Source organism: Narcine bancroftii, chromosome 8 (genome assembly GCF_036971445.1).
Source record: "Narcine bancroftii isolate sNarBan1 chromosome 8, sNarBan1.hap1, whole genome shotgun sequence".
Taxonomy (NCBI): domain Eukaryota; kingdom Metazoa; phylum Chordata; class Chondrichthyes; order Torpediniformes; family Narcinidae; genus Narcine; species Narcine bancroftii.
In genome coordinates, this window is record NC_091476.1 from 85,924,802 (window position 1) to 85,947,666 (window position 22,865).

General features: G+C 43.0%; 1 protein-coding gene across 1 annotated transcript in view; it reads right to left on the minus strand.

Moving 5' to 3' along the window:
* The window catches only part of ets1 (v-ets avian erythroblastosis virus E26 oncogene homolog 1), a 132,673-nt gene that overhangs the window by 99,148 nt on the left and 10,660 nt on the right, over nucleotides 1-22,865 (minus strand). The window contains exon 3 of the mRNA XM_069894403.1: nucleotides 17,062-17,203. Coding sequence (XP_069750504.1) covers nucleotides 17,062-17,203 — 142 coding nt within the window. The remainder of the gene's footprint in view (nucleotides 1-17,061; nucleotides 17,204-22,865) is intronic.

The window sequence follows — 22,865 nt, forward strand, 5'->3', positions numbered from 1 at the left end:
ATGCTATTTGTGGAACATTGCTCTTGGCTAATTTGTCCTTGAGATGCCTACATTACAATAGAGTGGTCAAAAAGTAAATAATTGGCTGTGAAGAGCTTTGATATTTCCCCGAGGCCATGAAGCACATATTCCTTGCAGTAGTGTGTATCAAGGCAATAAATGACACAGTTATATTCAGAGTTCATTCAAGTATTCAGATCGATACATATGGATTCCCACACAAGACAAAAAAAAATTATGCATGTAGGTTAACTGGCAAATAAATCTGGGAGCAGTGGGAGTGGGGAATTTATAACACTGCCTGTCAGATTCCTGAATATCAATGATCCAAAGACACTGGCTTATTTTCCATGCACTGTTATCTTTTTCTATATATAGTAATGTTGTAAGATGGTTATAATGTGAATGTTTACATTATGACGCTGCTACAAAACATCAAATTTTGTGACTTGTTCTTAACAATAAATCCTGATTCTGAACATTTTAATTGAGTGATCAGCAATTGGTCATCAGAAGGAACAGTTAATGGAAGTGCTAAATGAAGTAAGCTGGAACGTTTTGTTCCCTGACATGTAAACTTTTAAATTTTTAATTTAGCCCTTTTGGCCCACAAGTCCGTGCCACCAAATTTGCACCAAATTAACCTACAACCCCACTCACCCCACCCACACCCGTACATTTTTGAAGGGTGGGAGGAAACTGGAGCCCCCGGAAAAAAAAAACCCACACAGAAACAGGGAGAAAGTCCAAACTCCTTACAGACAGTGCGGGATTTGAACACTGGTCCCGAATACTGGGGCTGTAACAGTGTTGCGCTAACCACAGCGCCAAATGTGCCGTATTGGTTCCACCCAAATTCCCTTACTAGGTGACGATTGGTAAGAACACTGTTGGTGGTTACTCCAACTCAACCATTCTGAACAGGGGCTCCCTGGGGGTCACAGCACATTTGGGTGGGGCCATATTTGAAATCATATTTTTTTTTAATTTATGTAGTCGGTAGGAGAGCAGTACAGAAGAAACCAACTAAACTTGACTGCTTTACGGCTATGTTTTTCCACATAGAATTTATGTTTTATTTCCATTGAACATTGCCTGAAAGGGAGAGGCCAGAGAGTGGTAGTGGATAATTGTCTGTCAGGTTGGAGGCCGGTGACCAGCGGTGTGCCTCAAGGATCTGTATTGGGCCCATTGTTGTTCATTATATACATTAATGATCTAGATGATGGGGTGGTGAATTGGATTAGTAAATATGCAGACGATACTAAGATAGGTGGAATAGTGGATAATGAAGAAGGTTTTCAAGGATTGCAGAGGGATTTGGGCTGCTTAGAAAAGTGGGCTGAAAAATGGCAGATGGAATTTAATGCTGATAAGTGTGAGGTGCTTCATTTTGGTAAGAAGAATCAGAACAGGACATACGTGGTAAATGGGAGAGCATTGATGAATACAGAAGAGCAGAAAGATTTAGCAGTAACAGTACATCGTTCCCTGAAGGTAGAAACTCACGTGAATAGGGTGGTGAAGAAGGCTTTTAGTATGCTGGCCTTTATCAATCATTGCATGGAATATAGGAGTTGGGAGGTGATGTTGAGATTGTATAAGACGTTGGTGCGGCCTAATTTGGAGTTCTGTGTGCAGTTCTGGTCGCCTAATTATAGGAAGGATATAAACAGAGTGGAGAGAGTGCAGAGAAGTTTACCAGAATGTTACCTGGGTTTAAGCATCTAGAGTATAGGGAGAGATTGGACAGATTAGGTCTTTATTCTTTGGAGCGTAGAAGGTTGAGAGGGGATTTGATAGAAGTGTTTAAGATTATGAAAGGGATAGACAGAGTGGATGTGGATAGACTATTTCCGTTAAGAGGAGGAAAGATTAAAACAAGAGGACATGAGTTAAGAATTAAGGGGCAGAGGTTTAGAGGTAACATGAGGGGGAACTTCTTTACTCAGAGAGTGGTAGCCGTGTGGAATGAGCTTCCAGGAGAAATAGTAGCGGCGGAGTCAATTGTATTATTTAAGAAAAGGTTGGACAGGTATATGGATGAGAAGAAGATGGAGGGATATGGGCATTGTGCAGGGAGGTGGGACTAGAGAGGGGTGTTTGGTTCGGTGCGGACTAGAAGGACCTAATGGCCTGTTTCCGTGCTGTAATTGTTATGTTATGTTATTATGTTATGTTAAAAATATCTTGCTACCTTTCAGAGTGGCTGTTCCACACACGAGTGACCAAAATTCAAAATGTCCGTTTCCTGATGTGAGTTTAGACTTGAAAATACATGCTATTCATTAGCCAGTTGTTTCTGGAATGCCTGCAGTTAACTTTAGATTCCAGTCATCCTGGAAAATTTACCAGAGGTCTAGGAGGTAAAATTTCAGAACAGGAATGAGTCCCTCATTTCCGCTCTGATCTCCTTACAGCGTTCCAGAAATTTGGGGAAAATTTCCCAGAATGCAGTGGCCCCTGCTGTGTAAAAAAAACACAAGAGAAGGGGTTGAGTTGAGTTGAGTCCTGAGAGGGCCAGGGGCAAATAAAAGGTTGAGAGTGGCTGCTTCCAACTGCTCAGCTTTCTTTATGTGAACAAAGAGAATTTCAAAGGATTCAGAAGAAAGGCAACATCCACGGATAGAAATTGTCAGCTAACATCTTGGATCAGAACCTTTGTGGAAACAATGACTAACCATTTATTTCCACTGTTGCTGCCATTTTCGTGTTTCTCAGATCAATTTATGTGTTTCTCCAGGAATTGGTATTACTACTGATTGAGGATTGTCAGAAATGAAATTATCTGATGGACAGGTTCATTTGATGATTTATTTACACCTTTCTTTATGTAGGCTAATTTTTTAAAAAATTTCGAATACACAAATTTAGTAGTGACAGGTTTTTCTGGTCCACAAGCCTGTGTCGCACAAATACACCAATCAACCTACAATCCCCGTACATTTCGGAAGGGTGGGAGGAAACCAGAGCCCCCACAGGAAACCCGTGCAGACACGGTAAAATGAAGAAACTCCTTGCAGACAGTGTCGGATTTGAAACTGGATCGCGGTGCTGTAATAGTGTTGCGCTAACAAAGGTAATGTCCTTTTAATCGACTGCACCTGCTTTGTCCTCTGCAGACTAGCTAACCAATAGGTGTTTTCAAGCTGCCTTGTAAAATGGGGTTACCTGGGCAATAGCGCCCCACTCACAAGGCAGCTTGACAAGATCCGACCCAGTCAGCATGCTCCTAAATCAATCGGGTCCCTGCTCTACTTCATAGGTAGTCAGCGAACCCAATTTTACTTACCCAGGTCTCGTCCACTGGCGGCTTGAAAATGAAAATGGCCGACCCAATTATTCCAGTGACGTCAGCGCTTGCGTGCGTCACTGGGTAGCACGTTGGTGCCAGGTTCAAATGTAGAGGAGGGACTCAGCAGTGCAGGTCAGGAAAGGGGATATTATAACACAGTTTAAATGTGATTCCCAGGAAGAGTACGGTTAAAATCTTTCACTTAATTTCATCCGGTGAGTGGGTGACGGGGGCGGGATCCCCCTTAAATCGCTGGGTTGGCGATTTAATGGGGCGAACCCCTTGCAGGTTAAAAGATGCTGGGAGCACCTTCGACCCATTAAATGCACCTGGGTCCCTGTTTAAAAGTGCCTAATGTCAAAAACATGCCACTTAACCTGCTGAAGCTTTTACCTCTGGTAATGATGTGCTTTTTAATGGCTTTGATGTCTATGTCCCAGTTTACAAGACCAAGAGATTAGCTCTAATATTTAGCCCCAAAATTTTTTTTGCGCTGAGACTTAAAAAGAAACTCTTTGACATCAGTTGGTACAAGGCATCACCTAATAAGGCAATATTGTGTAAATTAGATGCCAATTAGTACTTCAACAGGGTAATTACTCACGGCTCTGAAGTTAAACCACACGCCCTTAGTTATTGAAGAATGATGAACATATAATATACCAGAAGCCAAAGACTGGCATAAAAATGGGTTCCTCGTAGTGCGCTAACTGTACTACTGAGCCAATTAAATAAGAAACCTGTGCACTTAATAATGAAAGGCTAATGTCTGCAAGGACTATTAAACAGTTGCCTGCTATGTACCTTCAGTATCGCCTGATGAAGAGCATAAACTCTCGATAATAGATGTGGAGGTGCTGCACGGGAGAAGGATATGGGTATAGACCACAAGACATAGGTGTGGAATTAGGCCATTCGGTTCATCGAGTCCACCTTGCCATTCCATCATGGCTGACTTACAATCTTTTTCAAACCTATTCCCCATAACCCTTGATTCCCATCCCAATCACAAACCTATCTACCTTCGCCTTAAATATTCCCAGGAGTTGACCTCCACAGCTGACTTGAGCGAAGAATTCCACAGATTCACCATCCTCTGATAATAAAATTCCTTTTCATCTCTGTTCCGAAGGGGCATTTTTTGTGTTCTGAGGCTGTGCCCTCTGGTCCCAGACACCACACCCCCACCCCTCCCCACCATAGGAAGTATCCTCTCCATGTCCATTCTTGCTCAGCCTTTCAGTGTTCGATCGGATTCAATGAGATTTCCTCCCCCCCTCCTCCCCCATCATTCTTCTAACTCCACTGAGTACACTCCTAATGCTATGGGCTGGGTGCAGGGCAGTGAGATGAGGAAAAGAGATGGTTCAGCACAGACTAGAAGGGCTGAGGTGGCCTGTTTCATTCTAGAGTCGTAAAATACTCCTTATTCTATAACCCTTTCATTCCAGAGATCATCCTAGTGGACCTCCTCTTGAACCTCTCCAATACACACACTTAGAACCATAGAACACTACAGCACAGAAACCAGGCCATTCAACCCTTCTAGTCTGTGCTGAAAATATCTGCTAGTCCTATTGACCTGCACCCAGTCCAAAACCCACCAGACCATTCCCCTTCATGTTTCTATCCAATTCTTTCTTAAAACCTGACCATACCATGTCAGATGGCAGCTCATTCCATACTCCCACCACTCCCTGATTGAAGTTCCCCCTAATGTTCCCCCTATACCTTTCACCTTTCACCCTAAAGCCATGTGCTCTCATATTTATCTCTCCTAATCTAAGTGGAGTCTACTCGCATTAACTCTGTCTGTGCCCCTGTAAAACCCTATCAAATCTCCCCTCATTCTTCTACACTCCAAGGAATAAAGTCCTAACCTGTTTAATCTTTCCCTGTAACTCAACTCCTGAAGACCCAGCAACATCCTAGTAAATCGTCTCTGCAGTCTTTCAATCTTACGAATATATTTCCTGTAGTTTGGTTACCAGAACTGCACACAATACTCCAAATATGGCCTCACCAATATCTTATATAACCTCACCATAACATCCCAATTCCTGTACTCAATACTTTAATTTATGAAGGTCAAGATGCCAAAAGCTTTAATCACAACCCTGTCTACCTGAGATGCCACTTTCAGGGAATTATGTATCTGCACTCCTCAGTGCCCTACCATTTAATGTGTATGCCCTACCTTGGTTTTGCCTTCCAAAATGCAACATCTCATGCTTTTCTGCATTAAATTCCCTCTGACATTTTTCAGCCCATTCTTCCAGTTGGTCCAGATCCCTCTGCAGGCTTTGAAACCATTCCTCGCTGTCCACCACACCTCCAATCCAAACTTGCTGATCCAATTTACCACATTATCATCCAGATCATTGATATAGACAACAAACAATAATGGTCCTCGCTCCAATCCCTGAGGCACAGCACTAGTCACAGGCCAGTCTGAGAAGCAATCTTCTTGATTTTTACACACACTTTGTGGGATTTTACCATTATGAAGAGACTCCGACATCCCAGAATTTGTCGTTCACACAGGAATGATCAAAACTGCAAATCCCCATTTCTATCTACGATTTTAGACAGCATACTGCCAGTGCACTTTGTAAAGAGGCAGGACATGCAGTCCCATTGCGTCGATGTCAACTGTGACATATAACATACGTTGGGCGTACAGCACCACTACATCAATGTGAGATAGTGTTATACTCATCCGACATATCCAGCCCATTGACCCTCTATCAGTTCCTTGTTAAGGAACATCAACCATTGTTTACCCACTAAGTGTAACTGTCACTTTCATTTTTTGATTTTTGAGTTCCAGCATTGCACTAGTTTACTCCAATAAGCACTTAAGAATGAAGCTGCTCACTTTATTTGCACTTAATTAACATGTAACCCGTCTGCTGTCAATACATTGCGATTACATTGGGCATCGCTCAGAGAGAACTGAGCAAATCATGCTCAAATTTGAAAATCGTATGCTGCAGCGTTACGTGCTTTACACGCCATAGCATGTATTCATTAGCCAGCTGGTCTCCGAATGCCTGCAATGACAAGGGGTCGAGGAGGAAAAGAGTCAGAACTGGAAATTACACCTCCATTCCAGTTCTGAGCTTTTTACACAGCATGGGTTCCGGGAAAATGGGAATAATTTCCTAGAACGCAGCGGCTGTATAAAAAAACATAGACTCCTTGTCTTCTCCCATTCAGCCAATTTTGAATCCAGTTTACAAACTCTCCATGGAAACCTAGCATCTGAACCTTCTGAACTAACTTCCCATGTGGAATCTTGTCAAAGGCAGCACTAAAGTCCATGTAGACAACATCCATAGCCTTCCCTACATCAAAAAACTCAATAAGGTTCATTAAACACAACCTACCACACACAAAACCATGCTGACTGTCCTTTATCAGCCCTGCTGTCCAAATACTCGTATACCCGATCTCTCAAATCACCATCCAAAAATTTACCTACTACTGACCAGCCTATAATTTCCTGGTTTACTTTGGAGCGTTTTTTAAACAACAGAACAAGATAAGCTACCATCCAATCCTCCGGCACCTCACCCATGGCTAAGGATTTTTTAAATACTTCCTTCGATAAGTAGCCAAATCTGCTGTCTGACCATGATATCTCTGCTTTTATCATCAATCCTTCTCAAAATTAATGCAAGCATTGCATTTGCCTTCCTTAACACTCACTCTACCTGCAAGTTAAACTTCAGGGAATCTTGTACAAGACTCCCAAGTCCCTCTCCACCTCTGATTTCTGAATTCATTGCCTGTTGAGAAGATAGTCTCCACCTTTATTCCATGCGTCAAAGTGCATGACCAGACACTGCTTTCCATCTGCCTTTTCCTTGCCCAATCTCCTAATGTGTCTAAGTCCTTCCTAAACTGTGCATCCTCAACCCTACACGCCCCTCCTCCCACCTTTGTGTCATCTGCAAACTTGGCCACGAAGCCACAAATCCAACAGTTACATTTTATTTTTACACTGTGGGGAAAGATCAGAAAGGGGATAAGGACTCATTTCTGTTCCGACATTTTACCTCCTCGACCCTTAGTTATTATCACGGAATTGCCTGCGGTCTAAACTGAACTGCTGATGAATAGGACGTTCAGCCTCCTTAAATACTGCACTTCAGGCCTTCTGTCTAAACTCGCGGTGTGATACGGATATTTGGAGTTTTGGTCGTTCCTGTGTGAACGGCCACTCCCAGAAGGGGAGGAGACACTTCAGAATGGAAAAAAATCATGTAAGGTCCATGTAAAAAACGTAAATGGCGCATTATGTGAAAAGAAGCGGTCCCAGCACCAGGCCCTGCCTAATACCACTGGTTACTAGCAGCCAACTAAAATAAACTCTTTTAATTGCCTCTCTCTGCCTCCTGCTTTGTGTATGATTGTGAAAAAAAATTCATATCATCATTCAGTGGGAGCTGGAGCTTCAGCTGCCTGCTTCTGCAATTTAATTTGTACTACCTTCCTCACTTTGACGACTTTTTATTTATGTGAAACAAGAAAGTCTCCAGATGCTGGGATTGTAGTAGATGCACAAAAGTGCTGGAGAAACTCAGCAGGTCCTGTAGCGTCCATAGGAGACAACATATATAACTAACATTTCAGGCCTGAGCTCTTCATCAAGGTATGAGCAAAAAACAGGCAGGTGCCTGAATAGAAAGTTGGAGGTGGTGGGGGAGGAGGAGGGAAGAAGGGGCGGGGGAAGGAGCACAGGCCAACAGCCAAGAAGCCATAGATGGATATGGATAGGAAGGCAGGAGAGGCAAGCTGAGAATTGATCGGGGGAGAGGAAGGCAGAGCTGCAGGAAAGGAGTTTGGAGGATAGGGAAAAAGAGAGAGAGAGAGAGAGAAGGGAAGGCTGGGAGGTAGCTTCATTGAGCACCTTTCCTCTGTCTGCTATAATAGAGGGGATCTCCCGGTGGCATTCCATTTCAATTCCCCACCACATTCCCTTGCCGACATGTCTATCCACGGTTTCATCCCCTGCCCAACTGAGACCATGCACAAATGGGAGGAAATGACACCTTATATTCGGAATCCAACCAGATGATATCAACATCGACTTCTCCCATTTCTATTGGCACCATACCCTCTGCCTCTCTCATTCCCTATCACTTTTCCACCTTTCCTCCAGCTCCCCCAATCTTTTGATTCAGGTGCTTTTGCTCATACCTCAATGAAGGGCTTGTAGTAAACCACTGTGTCCATGATTGGATGTGTTGCTGACTGTGCCTGAGGCCCCTCCCACTGACCCCTGATTAAAGGTGACTGCGCCCACAGCCCCCTCCTCAGTCCAGGACAGTTGGCCAGCATGGACGGACCTCCATCCTGTAGTGAATAAAAGCCTCTCAGTTTCCCTACCACTTCTAGTCTTTGAAGTTATTGATTGTGCACCGGGGCTCAGGCCCAAATCTTTGCCCCCTATAGACACTGCAGGACCAACTGAGCTTCTCCAGCATTCTCGTTTATGTTTGTGTTCCTTCCCAGAGAAACCGTAGTCTCCTTTTCCTGTGGCATCATATAAGCAGCTTATAATGCTGCAGGATTTAAAGAAGGCTCAAAAGAGAGAATGTGGAAAAGGAGTAAAGAGAAATACAAATTATTAGAAAGAGAATGGAGAGTGGGGAGGGTGGGGGTAGTGATAAAAGCTGGCAATGAAGGGCATGACAACATGGAAAGCAAAAGTACGAGAGATGTGAAGAAAAGCAGAGGTGAAAGAGTGGAAGATGGATAAAAGCATCTTAACAGGTTAGTAGTTTTAAGAGTAAGTTTTTAAAGAGCAGAGGAAATATTGTCATCTGCAAAATGTCCAACTTTAGAGAACTCTTTCCTCATTCTGTTCCTATCAAAATAAACAGAATTGGGGTTGGCTCAGCCCATGTCACCCAGATCCCTTGAATGATTCCCATCTTCCTTCCATCCATCTGCCCACCCGCCCATCCATCCATCTACAGCATGGTAGAAGTCAATTCTGACCATTGAAAACCGTGCCCCAATTATACCCAATTGACCTAACAACTCCACACATTTTGGAGAGTGGGAGGAAACCGGAGAACTCAGGGAAAACCCAGGCAGACCACAGGGACAACGTACAAACTCCTTGCAGGCAGTGCTGGACTCATTACATAGACTGTGTAATATTACCGCCTTGATGAAGAGCCCCAGAAGGGAAACGTTTACTGCTTCTCTTTCCACGGTCACTTCCTGACGTGAGTTTATCTGGCATCTGCATTTTATTTTTGATTTTCATGGAATATTGAAACATACTGAAGGATTTCAAGCCTGCAGAATTTCCTCTCTCTTGAGGACTGGAGGAGAAGGTAAAGAGATGCTGTCATTGTACATTACCAAATGTTTTACTTGTTGACTCTGGTCTACAGTGATGGCGGAAATTATTTCCCCACATTTTGCTGCGGTTCAGAAATTGAAATAGTGGGACAAGTTATTAAAATGACAAATATTGTAAAGCCAAATGTCCCAGTGGATTTAAACAATAAAATCTGCACAGGAGAGCCTTTCTTGTTTCACTCCATTCAGCTGCTCTCCTGCTAGGTCAAGGCAAGCCTACCTGATGTTCTCGTCCTGTCTTTAAAGAGAGTGTCTCTCTCACTGCCTCCCTTCTGTTCCCCTCACAGCTCTCAGGTCTACGACTATGTGATCAACCAGGCTTGCTCCCACAGTCACGTGGCTACTTTTGGCCATTTGGCTTCCAGTTCCATTTCTAGGCCTACCAGTTTGGCTCCCACGAGGATCTTGGATACTTGCACCTCATGAAATGCTGCTCTCCATCACTTCTCAACTTCTTTCTCTTCTCTCCTCCCATCTGTATCCATCTAGAACTTTTTACTTGTGCTCCTTCCCAGTCCCCTTCCTCCATTCTCTTTTATCACCCCCCCCTCCCCCTCCCCACCCCCACCACCTCATTATTTAGACATCTATCTGTTTCCTTTTTGTTCCTGACGAAGGGCTCAGGCCCAAAATGTCTTTTTACATTTTACTTATAACAGGATTCAAGCCAATTCTGGCCATTGAAACCCGTGCTGCACAATTACACCGAATTAACCTACTCACCCCATGCATTTTGGAGAGTGGGAGGAAACTGGAGCATTAGGGAAAACCCACTGGTTACCGAGAGAACGAACAAACTCCTTACAGACAGCAGTGGATTCCAACCACGCTAATAGCGTGCTAACCACTAACCAATGGTGGCAAGATGCCGCTGAGTTTCTCCAGCCCAATGCACTGTACATGTCCCACTGGCCAAGATACTGAATTGAACTGGTTTCCTTTGCTCAGGAAACCAAAAAGCAGAAGCCTTGAGTTTATAAAATTGGAGGTATAGATAGGGCTGACAATTAACATTTTCCTCACATGATTAGAATGTTACACTTGCATTTGAGGTGAGGGGGAACAAGTTTAAAAGAGATGTGGGGAGGGGAGGGGGCAATAATTTCTTTTACATTGTGAGTGGTAGGTGTTTGAACAAGCTTCCAAGGGTAGTGGTGGAGGTAGTTAAGCTAGTAGTGTTTAAAAGACTTCTTGATGGACATGTGTTTGCAGGGAATAGAAGAATATATATCATTAACAAGCAGAAGATTTGGGCATCATGTTCTGCACAGACATGATGGGCCAAAGGGCCTATTTCAGTGCTGTGCTGTTCTATCTTGAGATAGTAACATAATCTATTCATTGATTGAGGTGCATTGCCGTTCGGTGTGGGTGATCGTGTCTCTTCATCTGTCACAATCTCTGACCCTCCGAATTGTAGTTGTTGCCTCTCCTGTTCTCCTTCGGTGAAGGCTCCATCTTTGAGCTGAGATGTTGAGTTCATGATTATACAAGGGAAAAATACTGAAGTTGCCTTCTTCAGGTGCAGTGTCCGTACAGAAAGCCATTGATCAGCAGATTCATCTGCCCAGGGTTTTTATTTTTACAACTAAGACGTAAAAGCCACGAGCTTTGCATCTTCGTGCCTGCTTCAGCTAAAGAGGTGTGGGAGCTTATTAACCAGAATGGGACTAGTGGCATGAAGCATCGGGAAATGTCATGAAGTTAAAGACATGACCAATGATGTCTCTGGTGGTAATCAGAGTTCAGGATCCACGTGGAAAGCTGATTTTGGTGAGAACTGTTGACGATTATGGGAAATTTAAGATCTCATCAAGTTGAACGGAGGGACCTTTCAATTCAGTTACAGGAATTAAAGTGCTTCCTGCAAGGTGAATGGCCAAGGCACAAGTCCTTACAACTAGATTGGTCAAGGAATAAGCAGGAGGAAATGCAATCCTGTAATGTGGTGACACCACATTTGAGGAAATTGGATGCCTGGGAAGACTGCCATGGGGAATAGCACCTACAATTAGAAGGACATGGAAAAGAAATTAAAAGAGAATATATGGCAAAACAACAAGGAAAATATTAGATATACTCAGTGGATCAGGCAGTGTCCGTGAAGAGAGAAACAATTAGTGATTCAGCTTGATAACTTTTCATCATTTTCATGCTACCAGGTCAGCTGAGCATTTCCAGCATTTTCTGTTTTTAATTTGGATTTCCAATATCTGATGTTTTTTATCTTATCGATTGCTATAAAGACTTTTTAGTTTAGTTTATTTATATAGCAAATTTAAAACAACTTGCATTGACCAAAGTGATGTACAGATCATAAATTACATCTTAACTTAAGCAGCTATTAAAAGTGCAATAGAAAACGGGTCCCCGAGGTTTAGAATTTTACATACAGCATGGTAACAATCAACAATTGCCTCCAAACACTTGTGAGTAAAAAGACACATTCAGCGTCTGGATTTAAAAGAGTTCAAGGAAGAGGCCAATTTGATTGGGGCGGGAGGGGGGGGGGGGGGCTATTGCGAAGGTGCGATCTCCCCTGAGTTTGCGATTTGAGTGCAAAACAACCAAGCTCCCCGAAATCGGCTGATCTGATCATTTCGATGCTGTCAAATTACAGAGAATGCAGTGTTTCGAATAGTTTAGAAGATAAGAGAGTGGACATTTCAGGAAGCTTCTTGATAAGTTGTCGAGAGAAGCGAGGTCGTGATGTTTGCTACTGCTTGAATGATGATGACTGACTGGTTGGTGATAAGGCTCACATCAGTTGTGTGGTAACTGTGAACAAGGTAAACACGCCGACCTTCCTGTTTGTACTGCTGTGAATCATTGAACTGGGGCTGCTTTACTGTTTCATTCCTTGATGAATTTTGTAGCCAAAATTCACTAGGTCCCACATTTTTTTTAAATGATACTTGTCAGCAACATGGGAGCTTTCTTTTAACCCATTCTGTGTTGCTGCTCTCATCAGATCAGGAATACCCATCAGTTGCTTCAACTGCAGAGGAATTTTGTTAAAGTAAGACATTTATTAGACTTTTTAAAATGGTCAAAAAAAACGTTTTGTTTGGCTTTCTTGTGAGACCACAAGCCCAAGTAGTGTGGCATGGAACACAGATCAGTACAGCTTAGGACAGGCCGTGTCAACCATGACACCTGTTAGAACCTGTACATGGTGCATATCCCTCCATTCCCTGCCTATCCATGAGTTTATCAAAACACCTCTTCAGCATTGTGTTGTGTCTGATTTCGCCATTTCGCCAGGCACCTTGGACTCTGTGTAAAACGCATGCCTCATAAATCTCCTTTAATCTGTTCCCCTCTCACCTCAAACACATGATCCTATTTCTTTTACATTTCCATTCTAAAAAAGATTCTATTTGCCCTGTCAATGCCTAACATGATTTTATAGACGTCTATCAGGTCGTCCTCCCCACCTTCTCCGATGTTCAAGAGAAAATGATCCAAGTTTGTCCAACCTCTTCTTACAGCTGATACTTTGTAATCTCGACAATCTAGAACCTTTTCAACGCCCTCTCCAAAGCCTCCACATCCTCCTTGCAGTGCAGTAAGCAGAACCGCCTGCCGTACACCAATTGTGGTCTTGTAGTAGCCCACGTGCAGAGACGTGGACCAGCCCAGAAAATGGCCGACATCCCAGGTGACCTCCCCCACGACAGGAAGACTGTGGTAGGAAAGCTGGCCGAACCCAGGCCAGCATTCCGAATGCACGGTGCTCTGACGCCAGCGCCTGGGGCCCATACAAATGCGATGGCCAGAGAAATAAACAAAGTCTCGACTTCAAGGCTTTGGGGTGCATGTCATTCTTCTCCATGCCTGCATAGCACGAACGCTACAGTCTAACCAAAGTCTATACAGCTAAATTATAACCCGATAACTTATACTCATGCCCCCATCATGCTTGGTGAATACCTTCTTTTCCACCACACCTACCTGTGCTGCCACTATTAGAGAGTTTATGGACTTGCACCCGAGGTCCCTCTGTATTTCAAAACCCCAAATGGAGGCGCTCATTTACAGTCTTTTCCACATTTGACCTCCAAAATTGCAACACCTCAGCATCTCCAGATTAAACTCTTACCTGCCATTTCTGTACCCATATTTCCAAATGGTCTTGTACCTTTAACAACCCTGATTTTTTTTGTGTAGTGTGCAAACTTATAAACTAAATTTCCCAATAAAACTAATAAATATCACAAACAGGGGTCATTGCAGGGAGCCAACCTTCCTCTGCCCTGGAAAAGACCCCAATAATCCTGAAGCCCTCCTGTCTATATCAGTCCCTTGGTCTTACATACAATTGTATTAGCTTCCTATTCTGATACTTCCTAGATTAAAGATTCATGATTCCTTTATTGACATGTATTACACAATTTGCTTTTGCCTGCCGTAAGACAAACAGATTCACCATTGGCAGGAATTGCCTGCAGTGCCTCTTACAGTCAAATAAAGAGAAGTAAAAGAGAGTCCCCCCAGAGTCACCGAGTGTCCGTGGATTCACCCCCAACAGTCACGCAGCCCCTGAAGTCATGCAGAGTCCAGTGCGAGCCATCATCAACCCGAGCTCCAGATCAAAACCTCCAACACGATCAGGAAACCTTCAGCGCCCTCAACATCCTCTCGCATCCTGGTTCCAATACCTAGAATCCCTTCAGCCAATCCCCAGAAGTCCACTGCCTGGTGTGAATCTCTCGACCGCAGTCACCAGCAGCCCGCAGCTGCGTGGGTTCCTCGCCTCTAGATGCCAACAACACGCTGCCTGTGAGTTCTTCAGTGGCAGGACCCCATCCCGTCACCACCCTATGGGACATCTCCACTGCTTCTCCTTCTCCAACAGGGGCTCATTTACCCCATTTTCTAGTGTCCTGCACCAGTTCTGTTTCCCTGGAGTCTGCAGCCTCTTATGGCTGCTGCCGATTATAGGTGCTGCCATCTTGGGCCCAGACCCCACGGTCATTGTATTTTTAAATAAAAGCACTGTTGGCTCCATTAACAAGCTATTTAAAGCCTGCATGGAGCTGACAGCAGTCAGACTGGGTGGTTGGAGCCCACGGGAGCACATTGTCTCCGCACCCTTCTCTCCATGAGAAGGGGGTGGCACTGTCAGAGGGCAATCTTAAGATTACATCCCCAGAGGTCCTGTTTTACCACTCTCTGCAAGAATTTGTATCTCTTCTCACATATACAAAGAGGTACTACAACCTCTGTCTGCTTGTCCTTCTTTTTTAGAAGCATCTGTGATCTAACAGCTCAATGTACCCCATCCTGGAGTCTCACCTGGTGATCAGAAATGCCTACCCATGACCAGTTTGAGCAACTAGCCTCAAGCAATCAGGTCCTACTTCCTCCATAATGCTTGCCAGTCAGGAAGGTTACAGAAAACAGAGAACATTACAGCACTGTACAGGCCCTTCGGCCCAAGATGATGTGCCGACCCAAAAAAACTAAACTCTCCTTACCTCATAACCTATTTTTCTTTCATCCATGTGCCTGCCTGAGAGTCTCTTACAATTAGATTTTGGGATTTATGCTGCACTCTGCTTTAATTAACACTTAGACGATCAGATTATTCTTTAAATGCCGAAACATTACAGCATACTCTTGTGCAGAGGGACTTGGGAACGCTTGTGCATGAATCACAAAAGGTTGGTTTGCAGGTGCAACAAATCATCAAGGAGGCAAATGGAATGTTACTCTTCATTGCTGGACGGATTGAATTTAATAGCAGCAACTGCACAAGCTTCTGGTCTCCTTATTTGAGAAAGGATGTACTGGCTTTGGAGACGGTGCACAGGAGGTTCACCAGGTTGTTCCAGAGATGAGGGGGTTAGCCTACGAGAAGAGATTGGGTTGTCTGGGGCTGTACTCATTCAAAATGAAGGGAATGAGAGTGGATGTTATTGAAACATAAAATTATGAAAGGGATAGATAATGATAGAGGCAGGTACATTGCTTCCACTGGTAGGTGAGGCTAGGACTCTAGGACATGACCTCAACAATCAGTGGAGTAGATTCAAGACAAAAATCAGGAGGTACTCCTTCTCCCAGAGAGGTGAATCTATGGAATTCTCTGTCCAAGGAAGCAGTAGAGGCTGCCCCATTAAATATATTTAGGACACAATTGGAGGGGAATTAAGGGTAATGGGGTAGGTCATTTAGGTGGAGCTGAGTTCATGGGCAGATTGAATGGAAGTGCAGGCTCGATAGGCCTACATCCAGACAGATAGCTCCTGCTCGTCTATCTTCGGTCCTTTAACAGTTTCCCCATTTATGTATGCTGCCTATATCCTACTCAAACCTGTCTGCATTCTTGTCTTAATCAGCAAGCCATACATCTCTAACATGATCGCTTCAACACCCCACTAGTCACTACCCTCAACCTTAAAGTTCCTGCTCTTCATTATCTGATCATTCCAAAACCATGCATCTCCCCCAATACCATGTACTGCAATCCCATTGCCAAGAACCAGGGTTAGAATAACATCTCACCAATTCACTCCATGTAAGAATGGACAAGTGGATTCATTTAACTTTATATTTGTCTAGGCTTTTCTAGCCGAGCTTCGCATTTTCTTTCTCCTTCAAATCCCAGAGCTTTCTGGTCTTCGTCACTTTTATTTAGAACTATTTGTGAAAATACCTTCATCAGATGGAGAAGTTACTCAATTGAGAGGTCAGATACTTCGAGAGAAAGTTCATCAATGATCTAAATTTTTGTTTTAAGCAAGTAATTGATCATCAGTTCAAGGTGAAGGTCAAGGTTTCTTTTATTGCATAATAAAATACATAAAACTACAATATACATGATACAATTCAACTTTTGTCTGCCATATTGCCCACAGATGAAGGAAAAAAAATAATTATAAAATATAGTGGACCTTAATCATTAAGAGAGGGGGAAAATGATCAGCAAGAAAATATTTGGTTTAATGTTCTCGATCAGGGATGGTCAATGTTTTATTTTTTTAAATTTAGACACACAGTGCGGTAACAGGGCATTTCGGCCCATGAGTAGGTGCTGGGGGTGTAGGTTAATTGGGCGGCCAAAATGCCCTGTTATTGTGCTGTATGTCTAAATTAAAAATTAAAAGGTTGGCCACCTCTGGATTAGATTGTTCTGGAGTAGGTTTACATAGGCCGGCACAACATTGTGGGCTGAAAGGCCCACAAACTCACATCAGCAATGAGATGAATGTTCAAAGGTGGAAACCCATCCCCTCCTGTTCAGTCTTAATTTAAACCCATTTCTAAAGATGAAATGTGAATTTTTGAACACAGTCCCCCAAGAGGCTTCCAGAAAGATTTGGAGAGAGAAATGTACTTTTTGATGGACATAAGCTGAGTGAAACTAGCACTGCACTTACCTGAAGCATAGTACTCGTGTCCAGTCGGAACTTCCTGCATGGCAAGCTCACCCTGATGTTGGCAGTGAAACCTTTGCTGGTAGTAGTTATCAGGAAATCCGACCATGGATATGCTGTCATTCACACCAACAGGGACCTGCTTCTGAAACACAGGAAACAACAGCTCATTTCATAGGAGCCCACTTCAGATGTATAGAAGTAGTAGCAACCAAGTTCTCATAATGAATTTGTGGATCCAATCAAAAACTTTTAATATGTTCTGTAAGCAGCAAGACTCAAGTACAGTAAAATCCCTGGTATCCGGCACCTATGGAGATTGGTAGATTCTGGATAAGTGAATTTTCTGGTTGCTTGAGATTGTGTGTTGTGTGATTGGTGAATTAACAGCAAGGCACACTCATTTTAAACCCGTATTTTTTACCTATTTATTTTCTACTTTTTTTTGACGGTTGCTTGGGGCTGCCAGTTTACTTGAATTCCAAATAACAGGGGTTTTACTGTGTTAAGTAAAACAGACAGAGGGTCTTTCCCTCAAAGCTACCAGATCAAGCATTCCCAACAAAAGTACAACACGAGTACTATAAAGACTGAAGACCTCCTCTCATTCGCAGAACTCTGGAGCAGTTAAAACAAACGCTCCGTGAGGAGATTGGGCAAGGAAATGGAATACATTGTAGAGAAATGAATGGTGGAAGGAATAAAGTTGTAGACTACTTTCAAAATAGATAACAAGTTCAGAAATCAGGAACTTGGGAGTCCTTGTGCAAGATTCCCTAAAGATAGAGTTGGTGGCGTGGTAGTCAAGGGCAATGCTAACATTAATTTCAAGAAGGACAGAATATAAAAGCAGAAGTCTCATGTTGAGGCTTTTTAGGCATTGGTCAGACTGTACATGGAGTATTGCAAGCAGTTTTAGAGATGGTCCAGAAGAGGTTCACTAGAATGAGCCCGGAATGAAAATGTGATGGCCTCGGATTCTACTCTCGGTAGAGTTTAGAACGATGAGGGGGAATCTCATTAAAACCTTCAGATATTGAAAAGACTGGATAGAAAATAGAACATAGAAATGGACAGCAAAGTACACTCCCTTCAGCCCACAGTGTTGACCTACTTTAACAAGTGCCCAGAATTTCCATACCACATAACCCTCTATTTTCTCTGTTCCATGCACCTACCTAATCATCTCTTAAAAGATCCTGTGGTTACCTGCTTCCACCACCATTGCCAGCACCACATTCCATGCAGCCACCACTTTCTGTGTGAAAAACTTGCCTCTTACAACCCTGTGTACTGGCACCCAAGCACTTGAAATCCATGGTCTCTTGTGTTAGCCATTTCAGCCCTGCGGGAGGAAGTCTCAGGCCATCCTGTCTGCTCAGTGTCCTCCCATTAACATTGGATTTTGCATTCAAATATGATCTACTGAGATTAACCATTTCACTCCTTTCTAGGTTAAACTCCCATCTCCCTCTTTTCAGCCCAGTTCTGCACCCTATCAACATCTCTCAGTAATCTCTGGCAACCCTCTAGAGCACACTTGTCAAACTCAGGCCCGCGGGCCAAATTTGGCCCGTGATATAATTATATTTGGCCCGCAAGATCATATCAAATATGTAGTAGAGCTGGCCCGCTGGCCGCCGCACCAGTATAGCGCATGCACAACTAATACTACAAATCCCAGAATGCTTTGCAAATGCGTTGGCGCCGGCCCGTCAGCCCGCTAATCGCCCCCACCTCCTCTCTTTACTTTCATTAGCACCTGCGACCTGTCGCCCAACTCACATGTAATAAACCCCTTACGAAAAATGGTCAAACGAAAGACAGAAAACAGGACCTTTCAAGACAGGTGGGAGGAAAACTCTGACCCCAGAGTTTGATGAACTTGCATCTAAGAAGAGATGCCAAGTATCGGGTTTAGACCCAGGTGCATCAGAGTAAATCACAGTGAAGCAAGCTAAGCTTGGATTAATATTTTCTTTGGTTAACTTTGGACTCTTCATAGTTGAAAGATTGGATTTTCATTGAAGCAAGTTGTTATTTTTTTGACTTGTTGGTTTGTGAAAAAAAATACATTTAAAAAGGAGCTTAAAGGCTGTAGAGAAATATTATTTATTGAATATTTTATTTCTCATTTGTTAATGCTTCTTCTGGAAAGAGTTTAACCAAAACTATTATTAAACATTTATTTTAATAAGAAAAAGTTTAACATTACATATATTGAAAGAAGAGAAAACATGCAGATGTTGTTGAAAATTTTCAATAAATATTTAGTTTGGCCCACGACTTAGTCCAAGTTTTTAATTTTGGCCCTCAGTGAATTTGAGTTTGACACCCCTGCTCTAGACTATCACCCTTCCACTTCCTCATTGAGGTCATTTAAGAAAATCACAAAGAGGAGGGGTTCCAGATCAAATCCCTATAGAACTTCATTGATCACTGGCTTCCACGCAGTACATGAACCATCTCCAGCCACCCTCTGCATTCTCTGGGCAAGCCAAATCTGTATGCGCAAATGGAGGCCCCCTTAGATCTCATGCCTCTTTAACTTCTAAATAAATCTTGTATGGGGAACCTTATCAAATGCCTTTCATTTGATCATTCATATACATTTCATAGACTTCATATACACTACAATCTCTGTTCCTCTCTTATCAGTGATTCGTTACATCCTCAAAGAACTCAGTCAGATTTGTGAGACATGACCTTCCCCTGATGAAGCCAGGTTGACTATCCCTAAGCAGGCAATGCCTCTCTAAATGCTTGTAAATCCCCCCTCTCAGGAACTTCTCTATAACGCCACCACTGAAGAAAGAGTCACTGGTCTAGCACAGGGAGGATGTTTTCCATGGTAGGGAGCCTGGGAACTGAGGGCAGAGTCTCAGAATACAAAAAAATTCCCTTTAGAACAGAGATGAGAAGGAATTTCTTAGCCCAGAGGATGGCGAAACTATGGAATTCATTGCCGTAGATGTTTGTGGAGGCTATGTCATTTGGCATATCTAAGATAGGTTCTTGATTAGGAATGGAATTGAGTTATAAGGAGAATGCAGGTAATGGGGTAGAATAGTACATCAGCCATGATGGAATGGCAGGGCCACTCAATGGGCTGAATGGCCTAATTCTGCTTCTATGTTTTATGGTCTTATGTTCAGAGCAAAGCTCCTTTACATTGTTCCATTAGACTGGCATGATTAACACAAGGCTATTATAGTGCCAGGTACCTAGGTTCAAATCCAGCACTGGCTGTGAAGAGTTTGTACATTCTACCAGTGTCTTCATGGCTTTCCTCTGGGTGCTCTGGTTTCGTCCCACACTTGCAATATTTGGGAAGCATGGGCTCATGGGTTGGAAGGGCCTGTTACTTTTTAAAATTTATGGACATCGAATGCATTTGAGACAGATTAAAGCTCCCTCTGTAAAGTTATTGCTGTGTCTGTCAATCTTAAGAGGAGCACCCCCTATTATTCTGTTGAGACTTCTCTTTGAACACATCTACATCATGGTGAATTGCAGACTCAGACAGACCTGCCTCCAGAATTGAGATCGACCTACTTTGGACCTATACAGTTGGAACCAGACAGTTGGAGTGTGATGCACATTTTATTTTTCATTGCACCCACACAGAGTCTAAGTGATCACAAAGACTGAGAGAGCAGTCATTGTGATAACATTATTAGCTCTGATTATTTTAGGCCATGCTTTAATACTTTATTGTATTCTGTAGTTTTAGCGTTGCATGCAATAATCTGCAATCAGCATCTTGAGAGCAAAGCTTTCAGTTGTGTTGATAAGTAGTAGAGTCCATATCATTAAACTGCCAGAGCAACAGCATTTGATCACATAGAATTATATAGTCTTTGTCACACAGACAGTCTTTTCAGCCCAATGGTCTACACTTTCATTTATACTTCATGCAAACCCCACCACGATCTGTATCTAACCCAGTGGTTCTCAACCTTTTTCTTTCCACTCACATCCCACTTTAAGTATTCCCTCTCCCATCGGTGCTCTGTGATTAGTAAGGGGATGTGAGTGGAAAGAAAAAGTTTGAAATCTACTGTTTTAATCGTACCTAATTGACTCGTTATGTGCCTGGTCTCAGAACTCCAAAGGAAATGGGCCAATGACAATTTTTCTCAAGCAAAATGTTAAGGTAACAATTGGGTCTGGAGCAGTGATTCTCAACCTTCCCTTCCCACTCACATCCCACCTTAAGTAATCCCTTATTAACCAATAGCATAGGGACTACTTAAAGTGGGATGTGAGTGGAAAGAAAAAGGTTGAGAAACACTGATCTAACCTAATCGATATCTCTCAGAACTTCTTAGTCTGGTTAGTCCCACTCCCCATTTTCTCTCCCCACAGAATTTGTTCATTTCAGATACTAACCCAGCTCCTGACAAGTCCACCACTATTATCCTGACTCCAACTATTTGCTGCATCAAGGTGTTTTCTTTTACCAATGATCTTCATCTACTAACCACTTTGTCCACACGCTTCCCGATGTTAAATCCCTCAATCAGATCCTCTTGCAACCTCCTCTAAGAACATCAACTTGAATTTCTCCAGTCTATCCATGTAAAGAAATTTCTCGCAATCCGTGCAGTCCACATAGCCAGTCATACTTGCTCAAACACTCAGTAATACATTTTCCCTCAGATAAATGTGCACATTCCAAAGGGCATTTTGCACACAAAAGCTTTCACCATGCACCTCTTGATCTCCCTAGAACCATAGGATGACAGAAACTAGGAACAGTTGTGGGCTTTCAATATAATTGACCACCCATCAATGTTGTACTTGTACCTTCTCCCTTAGCATTAAGCATCCACCACTTCCTATCTTCTGTGTTAAGGCGTTTCCCACAAAACAATATCTCCCATCTCCTGGGGCTCAGATCTCAGGGTCTGGACTCACCAGCCATTGGGCAACATCTCCTATCTCTAGTCTATTGGATTGCTATTTGTTTCTCTGAGATCTGACACATTCTTCTATTCTCCAGGCAAACCTCTGCTTCACACAGTTGCTGTGCATTGCTGGGAATGTACAGCAATGTCAACATTTCTTGCACTTCCTCAGATAAAGAAACCAAAACTGGCCTCCAGGCGTGGATCTCACCAAGGTCCAAGAGTTTCAGCAAAACATCCTTACTCCTGGACCCAAATCTAACTCTCATTTGCTTCTGAGGTTTTGCTTTCAGTGATTAGCATATAAGAACACTCAGTCATAGAGTCATAGTCCTCTACCACACAGAAACAGGCCCCTCAGCCCAAGTTGTCTGTGCTGACATTTCCCTATGTTCGGTTTACATCCCTCTAAAGCTTTCCTGTCCATGTGCCTGTCTAAATGTTACAATTGTCCCTGCCTCTCCCCCTTTCTCCAGCATTCATGACTCTCTGTGGGAAGGAGGTGCCCTTCAAGTCCCTTTCAAATTTTTCTGCTCTCATCCTAAATCTATGCTTTTAGTTTCAGATATCCCTATCTTGGGACACAGTCAATGAACATTTACTTTTTCTATATCTCTTGTGATTCTTTAAACCTCCATAAGTTGACCTCCTGCAATCCTGGATTCCTACCTATCTACCCTCTCTTGATAATTAAAGCTTACCTATCTCATTAATATTCTTTTATTTCCAACACAGCCCAGTAACTGACCCTTTTGGTCTATGAGCCTACAACCCCCCCCCCCCCCCCACAAATACATTAATTAACCTACAATCCCCATATGTTTTTGAAGGGTGGGCAAAGCCAATACAGAGAGAACATAGAAACTACTTGTAAACAGCACCAGATTCTTGTTGATC